This window comes from Tinamus guttatus, unplaced genomic scaffold (assembly GCF_059628265.1).
Source record: "Tinamus guttatus ecotype Peru unplaced genomic scaffold, ASM5962826v1 Tinamus_guttatus_pri_ptg000008l, whole genome shotgun sequence".
Classification (NCBI taxonomy): Eukaryota; Metazoa; Chordata; class Aves; order Tinamiformes; family Tinamidae; genus Tinamus; species Tinamus guttatus.
The window spans coordinates 1,002,036-1,017,335 of NW_028288542.1; the positions used below are offsets into that span (position 1 = coordinate 1,002,036).

At 36.7% G+C, this 15,300-nt stretch overlaps 1 protein-coding gene across 1 annotated transcript in view; it reads right to left on the bottom strand.

The window, feature by feature from the left end:
• Positions 1 to 828: 828 nt before the first annotated feature.
• TAB3 (TGF-beta activated kinase 1 (MAP3K7) binding protein 3) overlaps positions 829 to 15,300 on the bottom strand; it is a 36,224-nt gene continuing 21,752 nt past the window's right edge. The window contains exons 2-7 of the mRNA XM_088521876.1: positions 11,746 to 11,934; positions 9,381 to 10,830; positions 5,942 to 6,102; positions 4,525 to 4,618; positions 3,662 to 3,745; positions 829 to 1,293 (exon numbers count right to left, since the gene is read on the bottom strand). Coding sequence (XP_088378002.1) covers positions 1,145 to 1,293; positions 3,662 to 3,745; positions 4,525 to 4,618; positions 5,942 to 6,102; positions 9,381 to 10,830; positions 11,746 to 11,847 — 2,040 coding nt within the window. The 5' untranslated portion in view covers positions 11,848 to 11,934 and the 3' untranslated portion in view covers positions 829 to 1,144. The remainder of the gene's footprint in view (positions 1,294 to 3,661; positions 3,746 to 4,524; positions 4,619 to 5,941; positions 6,103 to 9,380; positions 10,831 to 11,745; positions 11,935 to 15,300) is intronic.

Consider the following 15,300-nt stretch of genomic DNA (forward strand, 5'->3'; position numbering starts at 1 on the left):
CTGCTATTTTATACAGGCTGGTTTATTAACAGTGTGCAAATAAACCTTTACTGAAGAGCTATTTGATTAATTATTTTTCAGCTAACTTCGGACTGGGGCACAAAGTACCTTCTGTGCTGTAAACATCATGAATTCTTCACCAACTGGAAGGTGAAAAGGCCTAAGGAGCAGAGTACGAACACTCCTCATACATAACCATGGCTGAGCTCAAGTCTTTCAAACTGAATTTGGAGTAGTCTGCATTTGGCATGTGTTCAGTGTACTGCTAGAGAGTACAGTTTGAGAAGACTGTTGTCTATAAAAGCATACTTTTAGCATTAAAACGCCACGGCCTAATGAAAGCATGCAGCAGTATTTCATCTGTAATGCAGTAGAATTCATTCTTAGTTTATTACCAGTGTTGATACAGCCAGGTGAGCACTGTACAAGCAAAAGGGATTGTAAAAATTGCCTCTGGTTACACTCTCTAACACTCATACAGTATCTCATTTAGTCACCTTAGGTCACTATTTCAAACAGCAATTTTTTGTAGACATAAGTTACCCTGAAAAAAAGCAGCAATTACAAATACCCTTCTCCTTGTTTTCTATACATTGCAAAATTTATGGCTGCATTTACCTGTCTTCTTTTTCAGTAGCTTACAATCTAGAAGCACAGGGAGCCTTTGTTTTCCAGCTAGCTGGGGCCAGGAAAGTCAGTTCTGGCTCTTCAGTTTTTTTTTTCTGGATAATTATAATATTTCACACCATTACCAAGAGTTCTTTTATTCATTTATTTATTTTTGTTTTTATTTTTTACTTTTTTAGAGCCACTAAGTGGTATCTATACCCACAGCACTAGATACCAGTAGTTATCTGCCTTCCTGTATACATTCTTTCAGAAACAAAACCTTTTACATTTTCAGGCATCCTTTTCTGCTTTGCTCACTGCAATAGGATAAGAAAATATTTAATCCTTAATTTATTTGTTTGGAGTGTGGCACAAGCAGAAACATCTTAACACATTTCCCCCCACCCCTTGCTATATGAAGATTGTAGACGGGCAAGGGGTGGGCAGATGAACTGAAAGGTTCCCCATATTTCCTTCTTTTACGCCTGTTGGCTGGAAAGCCTCTGTTCGACCCAGTACAGCCCCTTCCCTGCTCTCAGGTGTACCGTGGCATCTCACACTGCTCACAGCGATTTAGGGCCGGGTGGTTCAGAAAGGTGCAGCTATCACAATTCCACGGAGCCCCTTCAAAGTCTTCATCTCTTGGCTGAGTCCGTGGAGTCTGTTTGGAGCTGTTTTGGTGCTCTAAAAGAAAACAAAAACCAAATGTCTCTTATTTTACCAAAAAGGATTATATGTACATTATCATCTGGACTATCAGCTCATTAAATATTCTATGATAAAATGAATCTGGAAACCTTTCTACATAGGCAGCATTAAATACTCAAACTTTACAACCTAACTCAGAAGTTCTTGAGGAGAAAGCTTTGAAGTATTTCCTTCTGTAGGAGTTACCTAATCTTGCTAGCACAAACACATTGAAATTAACAGCAATCATTACTATTAGGTCACTAATACTGCTAAAGGTTTAATGAGCTTAAAATATAATGGAAAATTTATTGCCAGCACTCCAGCACTAACCTGTTAAGGAATGACTATTTATAGGCTTAGGAACAGAAGTCTCTTGTAAAACCTTACACTTCAATAATCCTGCTACCTGAAATGAAATTAGCTCCTTCAAACAGTTTGACAGACATCAGTCCTCCACAACTTTTTGTAACATGTATCCAGGTGGAAGAGAATACAATAAAATGGTTGGCTTTTTTCAAGACAAGATGATTGTTTTCACCTTCTTGGGGCTTTGGTTGAGGGAGAGATCAGTATTCTAAGTTTGTTTTCATTCATAAAACCAGTATGTATTGAATCATACATTAGCCATTAACCCATGGAAAGACTTGGTTTTCTAATGCCTGCTACCATGACTTCAAGATCTCAGTCTACCTACTAAAAGCAGAAATGTGCCTAAGATGTGGAAACATTTAAGGCATCTTACGAAGTTTTATGATTCCAAACAATATTAGCAAACACATCAAAAAAATCCATCTGCTAAATAAACATCTGTAAGATACAGTTTATTTGGAGAATTTGTACTGAAAAAAAATTGTAATATGTGCACTTTGAATTGCAAATTAAGTGACATATCCTTAGAAATCTAGCAGACAGCTGATAACAAAGTAAGCTCAACTAATAGTGAGGTTTATCTTTTAAGACATGCAAAAAAGGAACCTCCTTGCTTAGATGTAAACCGTCTAGAAGCTACAGGGTCACATTAGTGCAGTTCTTTGCCAAGACTAAACAGATTCCTCTTAAGCGAGCCAATAGTGGAGGCACAATCTCTTGCGCCTCAGCTGTTCTGGGTCTTCAGTTTTTTTTTTTTTTCTTAGGTATTTCCACATATTTGCTACTTCAGAAAATCAGACTGAAATACTGGCTTCAGAAGAGAGGGAAAAATATTTTCTTACGTGCAATCAAAATTCAGCTTCTAAAGTCATCAAGCAATTACCATTAACCAGACTTTATTTAAAATATTTGATTTTTTAAGCAGAGTACATGACTACTGCCTGAAAGCATTTTTCCATAACAGCTTTCGTTCATGTTAGTCACAGTAATTAGCAACACTAAGTCTTATCATGCAAGAGTTTGCAAAGAAAAGACCGCTGCCTTCTCTAGTGGCTGTTTCAGTAGAAAGACACAAACTGTTTAAACTAGTATTTGAAAGAAGTTCTTTCAAAAGACCTTACAAACCGAAAGGAAAAAAAAAGAACTGCATCCAAAATACCCAAGACTAAAGGTAGGACTGCTCCAAAAAGCCTCTTAATGCAGCAGAGTCCATAAAGCTGTTGAGCAGCGCAGCCACTAGGTGTCTATGCCAGTGAACTGCAGACTGTGCTCACTAAATACGCACTCACACCAAGTGAGACTCCTGAGCACACATAGAGCTCAAGTGTCTTGGGACAGATACAAAACTTAAGAGACTTTGTAAGTCGCATAGAAAAATAAAAGAAAGACACACGGGAAGCTTGTAAAGGTGCCATAATGATACCATTTTAGACAGATCTTACACAGTTTCTGAAGGGACCTACACATGATGACAAGTGAAAAAACACATATTCTGCCTTAAGGTGTCTCAGATTCTTGACATACTAAAAAAAAAAAAAAATGAAGGGTACTGTCAAATTTACACTGCACATACAATATGTTTAAAACATGACTGTGCAAGTTAAGACATAACTAAAGCTCCTGTTACAAATTCAACTTGCAATAAGGATTCCAAATTTTATATTACAGAATGACAATAATATTAGAAGGAGGCTGAAAAACTCATTAATGTAAGACTTGAGCTTTCTAATTAATTTTTTTGAAAGACTTAAGATGCAAGTTTGTGAACTTTCAACTCTTTTCTGACAGCAAATAATATTTACAAAGCACATATTAATAAAACATTAATCTCAAACACCCTGATAGAAAACAAGTTGCGGGCAGTATTACTGTTCTAGATCAAAATGATCTTTTTATACAGATATAAAAATAAAAACTGTTTCCTGCTGCAGAGTCATTTACTTAAATTTTCTAACTGCAGATTAGGTAATCTGATGCTTGCTTGCCAACCTACCTTTTTTACATGGCTTTGGTGGCACAACAGGACCGGGCTCTATATTATCATAGAAGTTGCACGTAGCTTTTGGATCAAAGTTACCTGTCAGAAAAGAAAGGTAAATATAAATTATCTTTGAATTATGCATTTTTAGGTTTATCATAGTACATCAAATATTTTGAGGTTTTGGAGTTTATATAATATTTATTAAGACATTCTATTTCAGCTTTTTCCTGAGCATCTTCCTGTTGCATATGTTCAGTTTGGGGTTGATCTGAGTAATTTTCTGCAAATCGGTCCCATATTTAAATAATCAAATCCATTGCAATGCTTTGGATTGCTTTAGAGATGTGAACACACAAATCTCACTGTAGAACACATTCTTGGCATAAAAAAAAAAAAAAGTACATTTTTAATCTATATTGATTATGTGCGTCATTTTTTGTCAAAACCAACCAACCAACCAACCAAACAAAAGAAATACAACTTGGGTATCTTTGGTAGATTTTTACCTGTCAGCATCTTGGTCATAACCTGTACTTCTGGGCTGTATTGATTTGTCAGAGTCTTTTGTCAGAGTCTTTTGTCAGTGACTGATTAAACAATTCTAGTTAAAACTTTTACTAAGAACTATTTTTTTTTTTTTAAGATGAAAAAGTCTTGACGAAGTTTTTAAAATCACCATTTACAAATATTTTAACTTCACCAATAAAAAGGTCAGCAAGTCAAGTTTATGCAATTGTAACCAAAAGAGATATCTTTTAGTAATAACTTAGTATCAATAAAATCCATTTTTTTTTTAAAAAAGTCCAAGAACAGTATCCACATTTAAGCATGTTCTATGCCTAAACCATGTTTTAAAAAAACATGGAAGTCTGTACCTCTAGATTGAAGGAGGTCAACTTCTTTCAGTGTACAGTCAACATTTATCTGGAGCTGTCGGTTGAGGCTTCGCAATCTGGTCATTTCCTCTGGCTAGGAAGAAATAACCCAAAATAGCAAGTGAAGGAAAGTCAGCATCATATGTAATATAGATACAGCAATGTTATGTCTGTTAATAGCTTTATTAGACCGAACTACCAAATAAAATAGCCAAGATTACACTGTGTTCCCCTCTCCTGTCCCACTTTCTTCCCTTCAAAAAGGGAGCCTTCCACTTGGCATTTGAGAAAGTGAGGTGCAAAAATATAAAATAAAAAGCCTTACCACCAAAAAAGTGAACAATAGTAAAATTAATTAGTAAAAAGTAAAGTTGTGCCCAAGTGTATTACACGCCTAGCTCTGCCACTTCACTACAGCAAATGTACAGAAATATAAAAATTTGTATAAATTGATGACAGCTGCTCCAGCAGTTTACATCAAGATCGTCAGGAAACAAAATACAAATGACAGTATACAGTAACTATATTCTTTAATTATAATTGAATAAGACTAGATTTTAATTTCTAGGCCAGTATTTGTAAATCATTTAATGCTGCATGACAATAATTATTCTCAAAAAAAAGTATTAGTATTAGGAAACTATAAGCTACTGAGCTACAAAATGACCTTACTGTTAGCAGCAGCAATTACTAACATAGATACAGGAATAACTCTTAACATCCTATCTTAGGATACATTCTAACATCACAGACAGAATGTACCTGACAAATGCTGCCCTAAATACCTGGGGTGGGCGAGACGTAAAGCAGAAATTCAGCTTAAGCAGCCAACAATCACTAATGATCTTTCTATCCCTACACCCATCCTCAATGTTTATGTCAACACAACAAGATGGAACTGATTTGGCTAAAAACTTCAAATCTGAAGTTAGTTTTTGGTTGAATGAGCTGTCATTTCAGGACTGCAGCATAGCCATAGACATGTCCTTGCTGGAGTCTCTTGTGGGTGGATGTCACAGAGACAGGATGAAGTAACAGGGACAAGATAAGTGAGAAGTGCCAACTATATGAGCCAGGGCTGCCGATGAACAGTTGCTTGTCACATTACATACATAGCAAAAGGGAAGAGAAATGTCTAAGAGATGCACGACTGTGCAAACGGCAAAATACCTCGATTGAATGTAACACCTTTAAAAAAAGTGTGAATGTCTGCTGAATGAACATTCCAGTTGCATAGGGCTCAGGCTCTTTTATTAGCCTTGACCATAGACCTTGATGGATAAGCAACTATTGTTCAGTTCCAGGAAATTGCTCCCAAATATTGAAGATTTTAAATCCCCCAATATTTTGCCTCTGCTTCATGAAAGTGTAAGAAACAAGCTTGTATCTTTAATAAAAATACTAACAAATTGCTTACTGTTGGAATTGCAGTCGTACAGCTAACTCTTCGAAGTCGCCTCTGCATTAGATCATGCTCCATACCATTGACTTCAGCCTTCAGACGTTCCAGCTCTTCTTTCTCAAGCTTCAGCTCCTTTGCTAATCTCTCCATCCTTGCCCGTTGATGTAACAGCAAGGCTAGCATGTTTTATATGGAAGAAACAGTTACTAAAACACAAAAATCTGGAAAACTGAATTCTTAACTTTTGTGTACAACTCATGAGTGACCTTTCTGGGAAGAAAAAAGTGATCATAAACATGCATTCAAACATCAGTGTGAAGATGCTTTCATGCCAAATGAACTACAATTTTAGGAGAGAGCTATTCCATAATAATAATAATAAAGTCACATTTTACACGGTAACTTGAAGTTGATATTACCATTTTGGTCAATGCTTCGTTTTTTGTATTTGGTCTTTCTCGTCTCAAAAATACAAAGGCACCTGTATGAGGAGAGAGCTTCTCAGGATGAAACAGCAACCTAACTATGCTAATATTGTACAGTGAAAAACAAATACCAGAGGTAAAATCCAAAGATAATGCACACTTCAGAGTTGCAGTTCAACAAAATCTCTGACAAACTAAGTCATAAGATGTAAGGCTGTAAGGTATTAGCCAACAAGCCAGTCCTTAATTGGCCTTTACACCACAATTTCAGATTATGTAGCAACATCTTTAAGTATTCCTAGCTTTTCAGAAAGCACATTAACATCCAATACTATTGATTCACCAGCACTCAAAGGCAAAACTACAAAACTTCAATAAAACGTATCTGTAACAAGCATCCCAGAAGAAAAATGGGAGAGGGAAAAGAAAAAAGAAAAAGAAAAAAAAAGGGGGGGCGGTGAGGAGCTCAAATCTTTCGGGATTTTTAATTCCATAGTGATGTTCATTCCCTGCTCTCTTAAACTTTCTCTGTCATTAATCACTAACTATCTCATATTACTGTCACAGTACTCAAATGCCTGACTCTCAGTTACAAGCTCATATTAGGCTTCCAAGGCAGCTACCCAGCCATGGAAAGAATTTGGACTTGCTAGCAAATAACATTCAGCCTTTGTAGGAAGAGTATTTCTCAGCATTTCATCACAAAGCCAAAACTGGACAATTTATTTAGCAAATGCTCAGCACTATTTGATCTACCTATTTTTTTCTGATGAAAGCCTATTGGGATGAAAAAAAAGAATCGAAATTTGCGTTGGTATTCAGATAAGCAGACTGCCCAGATCTTGCTGGCAAACTGTTCTCCAGTTCATGCTGACGAGCAAAATATTAAATAAATGCAGATATGGTACAACCTGCAAAATGCTATTTCACACAAAGCACCCACAAGCACCTCTACTTTTCTTCACTTCCATCCCAAACAGGCAATGCAAAACCACAGAATATTGCAAGAATATTTGTATACTAGCTGGAAAAAAAAAAAAAAGGTAGAGAAATAAGCAGCCATATGATACACTTAGTGGAGAAGGATAAATAACAAAGTCAGGAGCATGAAAATGACAGTGCTCTTATCAGATGTCACTATTCTGTGTAAAATAGTAGCACTGTACTTCAGATTTTGTGTGCAATCACCAATTCATGGTCAAAGAATAAAGACTGAAAATCTTACCAAAGAATAATGTCAGACGTCGTTAAAACGCAGGCTTCAAAACTATTCTCCATCTTTTAAAATCATTTAAATCATTCACGCTGATTTTGAGAGATCACAGAACTAAAAAAGCCCAGATATCAGGCTGTATGATTCTTCATTATTAACAGAGCCTGTCTTAGTATAGGTCCTCTAATTTAATACCTGGTATGACTTTATTACCTTTTTATACCGTAGTACAATTTATACCTTTATACCCTAGTACAATTCAAGTGTGACTCATGATACAACAGGGCACTGAAAGGAAGAACAGAAACTGGAACGAATACTCTTTCGGGGGTTCATATTAAGAAAAAAGTTAAATGCACTTGTTCCCTACATTAAACTCTTAAGATGTACTTTTTTGCATATCATTTGTGGTAGCAGAGAATACAACATTTTTCTTTTACAATTTATTCCCATTAGGAGTTCACAGTGCAACAATAGCAAGGGCTAACAGCTCAGCTGTGATAAAGATTACTACAACAGCATATGTCTGCAGAAGCACATAACAACTAGCTTTATTATTTTTTAATGTACATAAAAATCTAGACAGAGATCCAAAAGCAAAATCAGACTTTCTGAATATACTTTTCCCCATTATGCGAAGCTTTGATTTTCCTGTATAAAGTCTTTTATGAAGTTTTAATAGGAACACTGTCAGAGAAAGCATACGGCCAGGGACGTACAGAACCACTGGCATTCTCTCCAAGAACCATTTCTAATTTGATCTACCAGGTACAAAGCAGCTCTTTTGCTGAGGAGTTAAAATAGCTCTAAAGGTAAAATTAGAAATCAAGAACAACCAGACAGCATAAATGTGATTTCAGCTCTAAGGTAAAAGAAGAATACTAGTAGTGGTGCAGGCAGAATATACTCTCCTTTCCTAACACAAATCCAGGAGCAAAGCACATTCTTTAAATCACTGCTGCTGATTAGCATCCTGTCATTACCCCAACTGATTGGCTTGAATGCTTGCAGACTGACTCATTTGCTGTTTTAAATGTTTCAAATTTAGAAAGCAGATTACATTCAAAAAAAGTAGCTGTCAGCTAACGGTTGGGTCTCATCACTCCTTGTTTTTCTTTTTGATGTCATTTGTTAAGTCATATGCATAATTAAGACTATTTTCTGTCCCTATGCAACAGAATGCACTTCCTAAGATCTGCCAAGCAAGCTCTCTGTCCTCTTTGAAAAGTGTAAGCAGAAGTACATTTTTCATTTTTTCAAAATAATTATTTTAATTCCTCTTAAAACAAACCTATGGTTTGCACTGACATGCAATATAACTTTAGCTGCAAGCGACCTCTCTCTTCTTTTTCACTTAATAGTCTTCAACCTAAACTAAATTAATTCTAATTCCTTTTGGAAGCTACACTACTTCAGGTTTTATGCAATACCAAAGTACCACACAAATCAACATACTGCAGACAAGGTTACTCAAACTAAAAATAATAAAACCCACATATAAATTTATGCTATAGTTCTTAAATGCAGAATTGGCAAACTGAACATGCAATATATAAACAAAGTACTTTGGTTAGCTGCAGTAGTCTCTTAAGAGATGCATCATATGTCAGAAGCATGTCATCTTTAAGAACCTCAGAAATACTGCTCACGTTAGACTGAAATTTGATACAAAAAGAACAAACTGTCAATAGGTAATTTTTGATGCAAGTTATTTGTGTTTGCCTCTGTACAGATTCAATATTTCCCACTGAGTAAGTAACAAATCAAGCTGAAAATGTTTTTTATGATAATACAATTAGTGAGGTAAAATATTTACCTTGAGTGTAAGCATAGTCATCCGATCCAGAACTAGAACTTCTCTGGTATTTATGGCTTCCTTTTTCTCCTCCACCTCCTGGGACTACAGAAATAGGCTGAATAGGCTCTGGTGCTGCAGAACGCTCTTCTTGGTCCACTAAATTTAAAAGATTCTCAGTCGGTGCTCGACCTACTGTGATTTTAAAAATGGTTGGATTTGGCTGAGATACCATTACCCGAGGAGACTGTGTTGGTGCACCTGCAGGTCCAGTCGGTTGAGTGTAGGTAATATATACTGGATTAACACTAAACGGAGGTTTGGGCTGACCTGACATACCTCTGGATGGAGAGCTTGAAGGAGGAGTGGTGGCTGCATACAGTGGGTGCTGGTTTCGCTGAGATGGTTGATTACTTATTGGTGAAGGACTTCTATTCATTGCAGTCCCGGGTCTTTGTGGTGGCTCAACTGTAATTTCTATTTTATTCATGGAACCTTTGGATAAACTAGGCCCCCCATAAGGAAGATACGATACTGAGTGACCACCTTGTTTTTGGTAAGTCTGGGATGCTTGCTGATATGCATGGGGTGGCACAGTTGAAGGACTAGGTGGCATGAAAACATGTGAAGTCTGATGACTGAGCTGAGGGGGTTGAACTTGGTGCTGAGGAGAGCCAAAAGGAGAGGGACACTGGGATGCCGGAGGTGATCGAAAAGCTGTCTGAGGGATCTGGGGTTGTTTAGGAGAATACTGAGAAGGCTGATAATTCTGTTGATGTGGATAGACAGGGAGAGGACGTGGAGTATAATGCGGAACTGGGCCCTGTGGCGACGAATGCCACTGTGTATTCTGAGGAGTCTGTCGTCCTGAAGAACTTTGAGATGTCTGTCGTATATAAATAGAGCCAGGAGTCCCATAAAGATTGCTTGGAATCTGTGGAAGAATTTGTAGAGCTCTGGGTACACTTTGTCCAGAGGGGAGGTTTTGTGATACTGTAACAGTAATGGGATTTGTACTGTACCGAGGTATGTGCATATACGTAGGAGGAGGGCCTTGCATAGCAGACGTGTTCATTCCTGGTTGTATGGAAGATGGCTGTGGAGGTGGCTGTGGAGGAGGAGTAGCTGCATTTCTATTCTGGTCATTCATGAAAAATGGATTGTAATTAGGAGAAGCTGCCACAACAGCGGGAGCAGAATGTGGTTCTTGAACTAAGCATATCAGCTGTTTACCTGCTGTGCGTTGCGGATCAATATGTCCATCACTTGAGCTATGTACCAGTGTACGACCACCATTAAGTTGAGCTCCATCCCCTGCATGATAGCTGGTATGAGGATGAATACCCAGGTTAATGTGCAAAAGGCTATTTCTATTCATTCTGGTGTCATCAGGGCTATGGTACTCCATATATAAGTATTTGTTGCTCTCCTGCGCAAGGGCTCGACAGCAGGCATCTAGATTGTTGTTGTTCTAGGAATAAGAATGAACATCTGTTATAACTGAAGCACAGAAGAAGTACCCACTGTTCACAATATTCAACAAACATTCAACTGAAGCTGCACTTAAGCCCATCTTGAGCACAACTAGGGATAACTTTTCACTGCTGCAGGTATATAACATGAATTCTGAAATGAATTAAATACTTTCCAGGCCACAGCATGCAAGGGCTACACACTGCATGTTGCCTCTGCTGAAATGCTGTGGTGACACTAACTACAGTATGACGCAAGAATCTGTTAAGTCCAGGTTAGGATAAAGCAACTTAGAGCTCCTGGCATCTTCTGCAAAGAGCAGGTATGAACAGTTACCTATTTCTAATAACAACACAAATCAAACTAGATCAAAACAGAAGATTCTAGAAAGTCCAAACAAAATTACAAAGTGATTTAACAACTTGCGGAATTAATTCAGCAACTTCTGCTTTGACTTTGGTTTTTATGGAACAGCCTTTTTTTTTTTTTTTTTAATCCCATTTTGCATTTGCATGACTTCTTCCTTTCTTCTTTAGTAGCATTTATAGAATCTAGATCTGATCTAGTCACTGTTTGAGTGCTTACTGTTTTTACCTGTATCTATAGAATTTACTGCCTTTAAAAATAAATAAATAAAATCAAGTAAATTATGTCAGAATAAGCAGTTGCTTGAAAACTTACTGGTAATTCATAAAGCTCTTCATAACTGTGACATCACGCCAACTTTTTAAAGAAAACCTATGTGGTAGAGTCTTTCTTGTTTTAGAAAGAAAGTATTAAGAACAACCACATGAAAAATAAAATCATAATAATGAAAAAAAATCTGCCCTCCAAGTAGATTACTAAAGATTTTTCATATCACAAAGATAAAGCCACACAGACTCTTAAGACCTTTTTAAACTCTTGAGCATACCTGAAGCATGCACTGAGACACCACACCTTCAGGAATCTCAGGGAAACGTTGCCGGAGATCATGGAGTAGCTGCATATCGAGCTGTTGACTGCCCTGCGCCATGCCAGACTGATGGTGTTCCAGATTATCAAAAAATGGAAGTCAATAGGCCTTCCAGTGATTATGATCTTCTGATGCTTCTGGCATTTTCTATGAATGAGAAAACATAAACTATTACTTTTTAGCAAACACAAAGCTTTTCCTTCACTCAGAAGCTGCATGTGTAAATAGATGATTGCACTTGCACTTCCAACTCCAGATATCAAGAGAGACAAAGGTTTAAATGCAGGAGTGGGCATCAAGTCTCAAATTATAATCCCTGAAGATTTAGCTTACTACAGGCAGGTCTACATGACATTTTACTGGAATATGCTAGCAAACATCTTTACACAGTCCTACTGCAGTACCACACAGGAATGACAATCTGACCTGCATGAAAGGAATTGTTACTAACTTACTATCAGGGAAATTCTGAACAGTTTGTAGAAAACCAGGGAGTATAACCATCTGATATTACTCTTCTAGCACTTAAAACCTTTACTCTTTGCATCATTACACGCCTCAAAAGTTGGAAACTATTTCTATGAAACATGACAGGAAAAAGCGTTGAGTGGAGTTCAAAAAGTAATTATTAGGATTACATTAAGCATCTACTTAGGAATTTTGTAAGGCAACTAATACATTCATAGTAAGATGATTAATGAAAAGAAAAACTCTTTCCATTCCAGAATTCTTGTACTCAAAAGCATGAAGATTCAAGTCAAAGAGCACTAGAAGAAAAATGCTGTCCGACTAAGCAAAAACTTTTCTCTCTGTGATTCATGATCATTGCAGTAATCACAGATGGCTAAAGTCCAGGTAGAGATTCACAAATACATTCTAGTATAAAAATTGTCCCATTGCCCTCTTTCCAAAGATAAATAAGACAAGTTATCCTCAATCATCCTGCCGTGATTTAATAATTATTGTAGTAAATTTACACTGCAAGATCATCGTGCAGTTCTGCCTACTGCAAGATGACCACAGACCCCCCTTTCATTTTAAATGGAAACAGGTTTCCACTGACAGCAATAGCTAAGGTGAACCTGCATCTGCACAACTAGTAGAACATCTTTTTGAAGCTGATTTTTCACATATCAAACATCCTTATCCAAACTCAGACACAAGAATTCTGAAAAACAAACTGACTCCAACCAAGTTCTATGTGTTTCTAGACAGCTCTTCTTCCAGAAGGCAGGAGTATAAGGGCAATATTGGAAGGGTCCACTACCTGAAGAAACCGAATTTTAAATCCTTGCGAAATAACAAGGACAGTATCTAAAATAACAAGTAATAATTTTAATATTTCATTTGCACAAGCAAAAGGTTTCACCATGCTTCTCAGTTCAAATGTAAATTCAAATGATCTATAATCTGTGCATACAAGCTTTTACAATAATCTAAATTAAATTTTCTTCAATGATTTTCCAACTCGTCCTGAAAATCTATGCCAAGTACATACAGCTGTAATACCCTATGATGAAGTTATTGAGAGGAACTGAAATAATCAACAATCAGTTTTATCACAGAATTTTCTTCCAGACAGGAGTTATGGGTAACTGACCTAAACTTTCCATACTCATTTTAAAGATTTACAGGGCCTCGCAGTTTGCCAGATAACCTTCAAAAGTCTGGGAGAAACGTGAAACAGTTGTCGGGAGAAGCATGGACACAAAATCACTCAGAATTCCACAGATTCCCTGGCTGCCATTAATCCTTCCCCCTGCCAGCACTTTGGCTCTACCTGCTGTTGAGCTTTTAATCTACCCAACTCCATACTTTTCACAGAAGTGGACCCACATGGCTGGCATGCAGAGACGAGCTTAGTGCTCCTCGGGAGAGAGCCAGGAGGAGCTCCCTTCATGGGGCACACACACAACTAAGGTGACAGAGTTCCTGCTGAGACTCAGGAGTTGGGAAATAGAAATACCACAGTCTTGACACTCTCCACAGAATGTGTTTACATATATGCAGAAGGAGAAGATAATAGATGTAAAATGGAATTCTTATTTCAAGAATCACCTAAATTAAAGATACATGAATGATCAACGATAGCCAGTTGACAATTATACTAGGTAAATGTATATCATGAGAAGTGTTTTGAATCATGTACTGGTGTTCGCTTATGCAACAACTAAAATGATTTCTGAACAAATTTCCAGAAAACAAGTTAGAAAACAAAATTTTCATGCCACATCAGTTTAACAGAGTAACAGGAGGAAAAAAATATAAACCAATTCATTTACTTGCATGTTATAGGAGCCAACATTTGAAAAGTAACCCGCTTTACAACTTTTAAAACAAATTCCTTGATTTTAAAAGAGTTAAATGATCTTAAAAGGAAGAGAAAACATGGATGGAGTTAAGTAGGGTCAGGAAAATAACCTCAATTTTTCCTCTCAATACGAAAAAAAATGTAATTTAAAAATTGTATTACCCTGACTTCAAGTCAAAGCTGCCACTTGCTGATAAAGAGTGGCTCTACTACACAGTATTCATATGAATTCAACCCAATATTTCTAAATTAATCTAATTCCTCCTCATTCCTCACAGCTGTTGATTAAAGTGTTGAAGACAACTTGTGACCTTCAGATTCATAAATGCAGTAGAAATATTTTTGCTTAACAGTTTACTTTGCAGAGTATTTCTCTGACACAACTGACAGGCTTTTGACAAGAGACAGAAGAGGCTTCGAAGAAACTGGCAAAGTTCGATGTCCTCCTCTACACCTAAATATCATGGAAACTTGAGCATCAAGCTTTCAGATACCATGAAGTTCAGGAAACCAAGAGAGTAAAAACACATCTGTTTCTTAATCACAGGCTCTTTAGAATGCAAAAATACAGTAGTATTACATGCAATTTAATACACAGAGAAAGCGATGAGCATATGCATTTTTACCAAGCTCAAGTGTGACTTTGAATTTAGTGACACTCTGTTCATTTGCAGTAAATATGAAATAACAAATCCAATAAACAGTTATACGATCTAAACTCATGACGATAACCCCTAACTATTATCTGTTTAATTATCACCTGGCAACTTACAACACATATCTGTTTATCATTTGCTACTGGCATTTAGGTATAGAACTAAACCTTAATCTTAGTATCCTTACTCTTGTTCTGAACTGTACAGAAGAGCACAGTGGGAATATTCTCATTGAACCAAAATTTTCCTCATTTTCCAGGGAAAACCATAAGGCTAACTAATGTGTGAAGGCAAGAACTGAAAGCAGAAATGAAGAGAGATAATATTAAAGAGAGATTAAGTTCTGAAACTCAGTTTCATTAACCCCAACAAATATAGAAACATTTTCACCCAAAACTACAGTATGAATAAAAAAACAAGATCTTGTTCAAAAGAAAAATATGGTATTACAAGAAATAATTTCTTAGCAATTAACACTCATTTCTAATCACTTTACTAAAACAGACATTTTGTTTTTGAAGTCAGGCTAAACTAACATTAAACTGG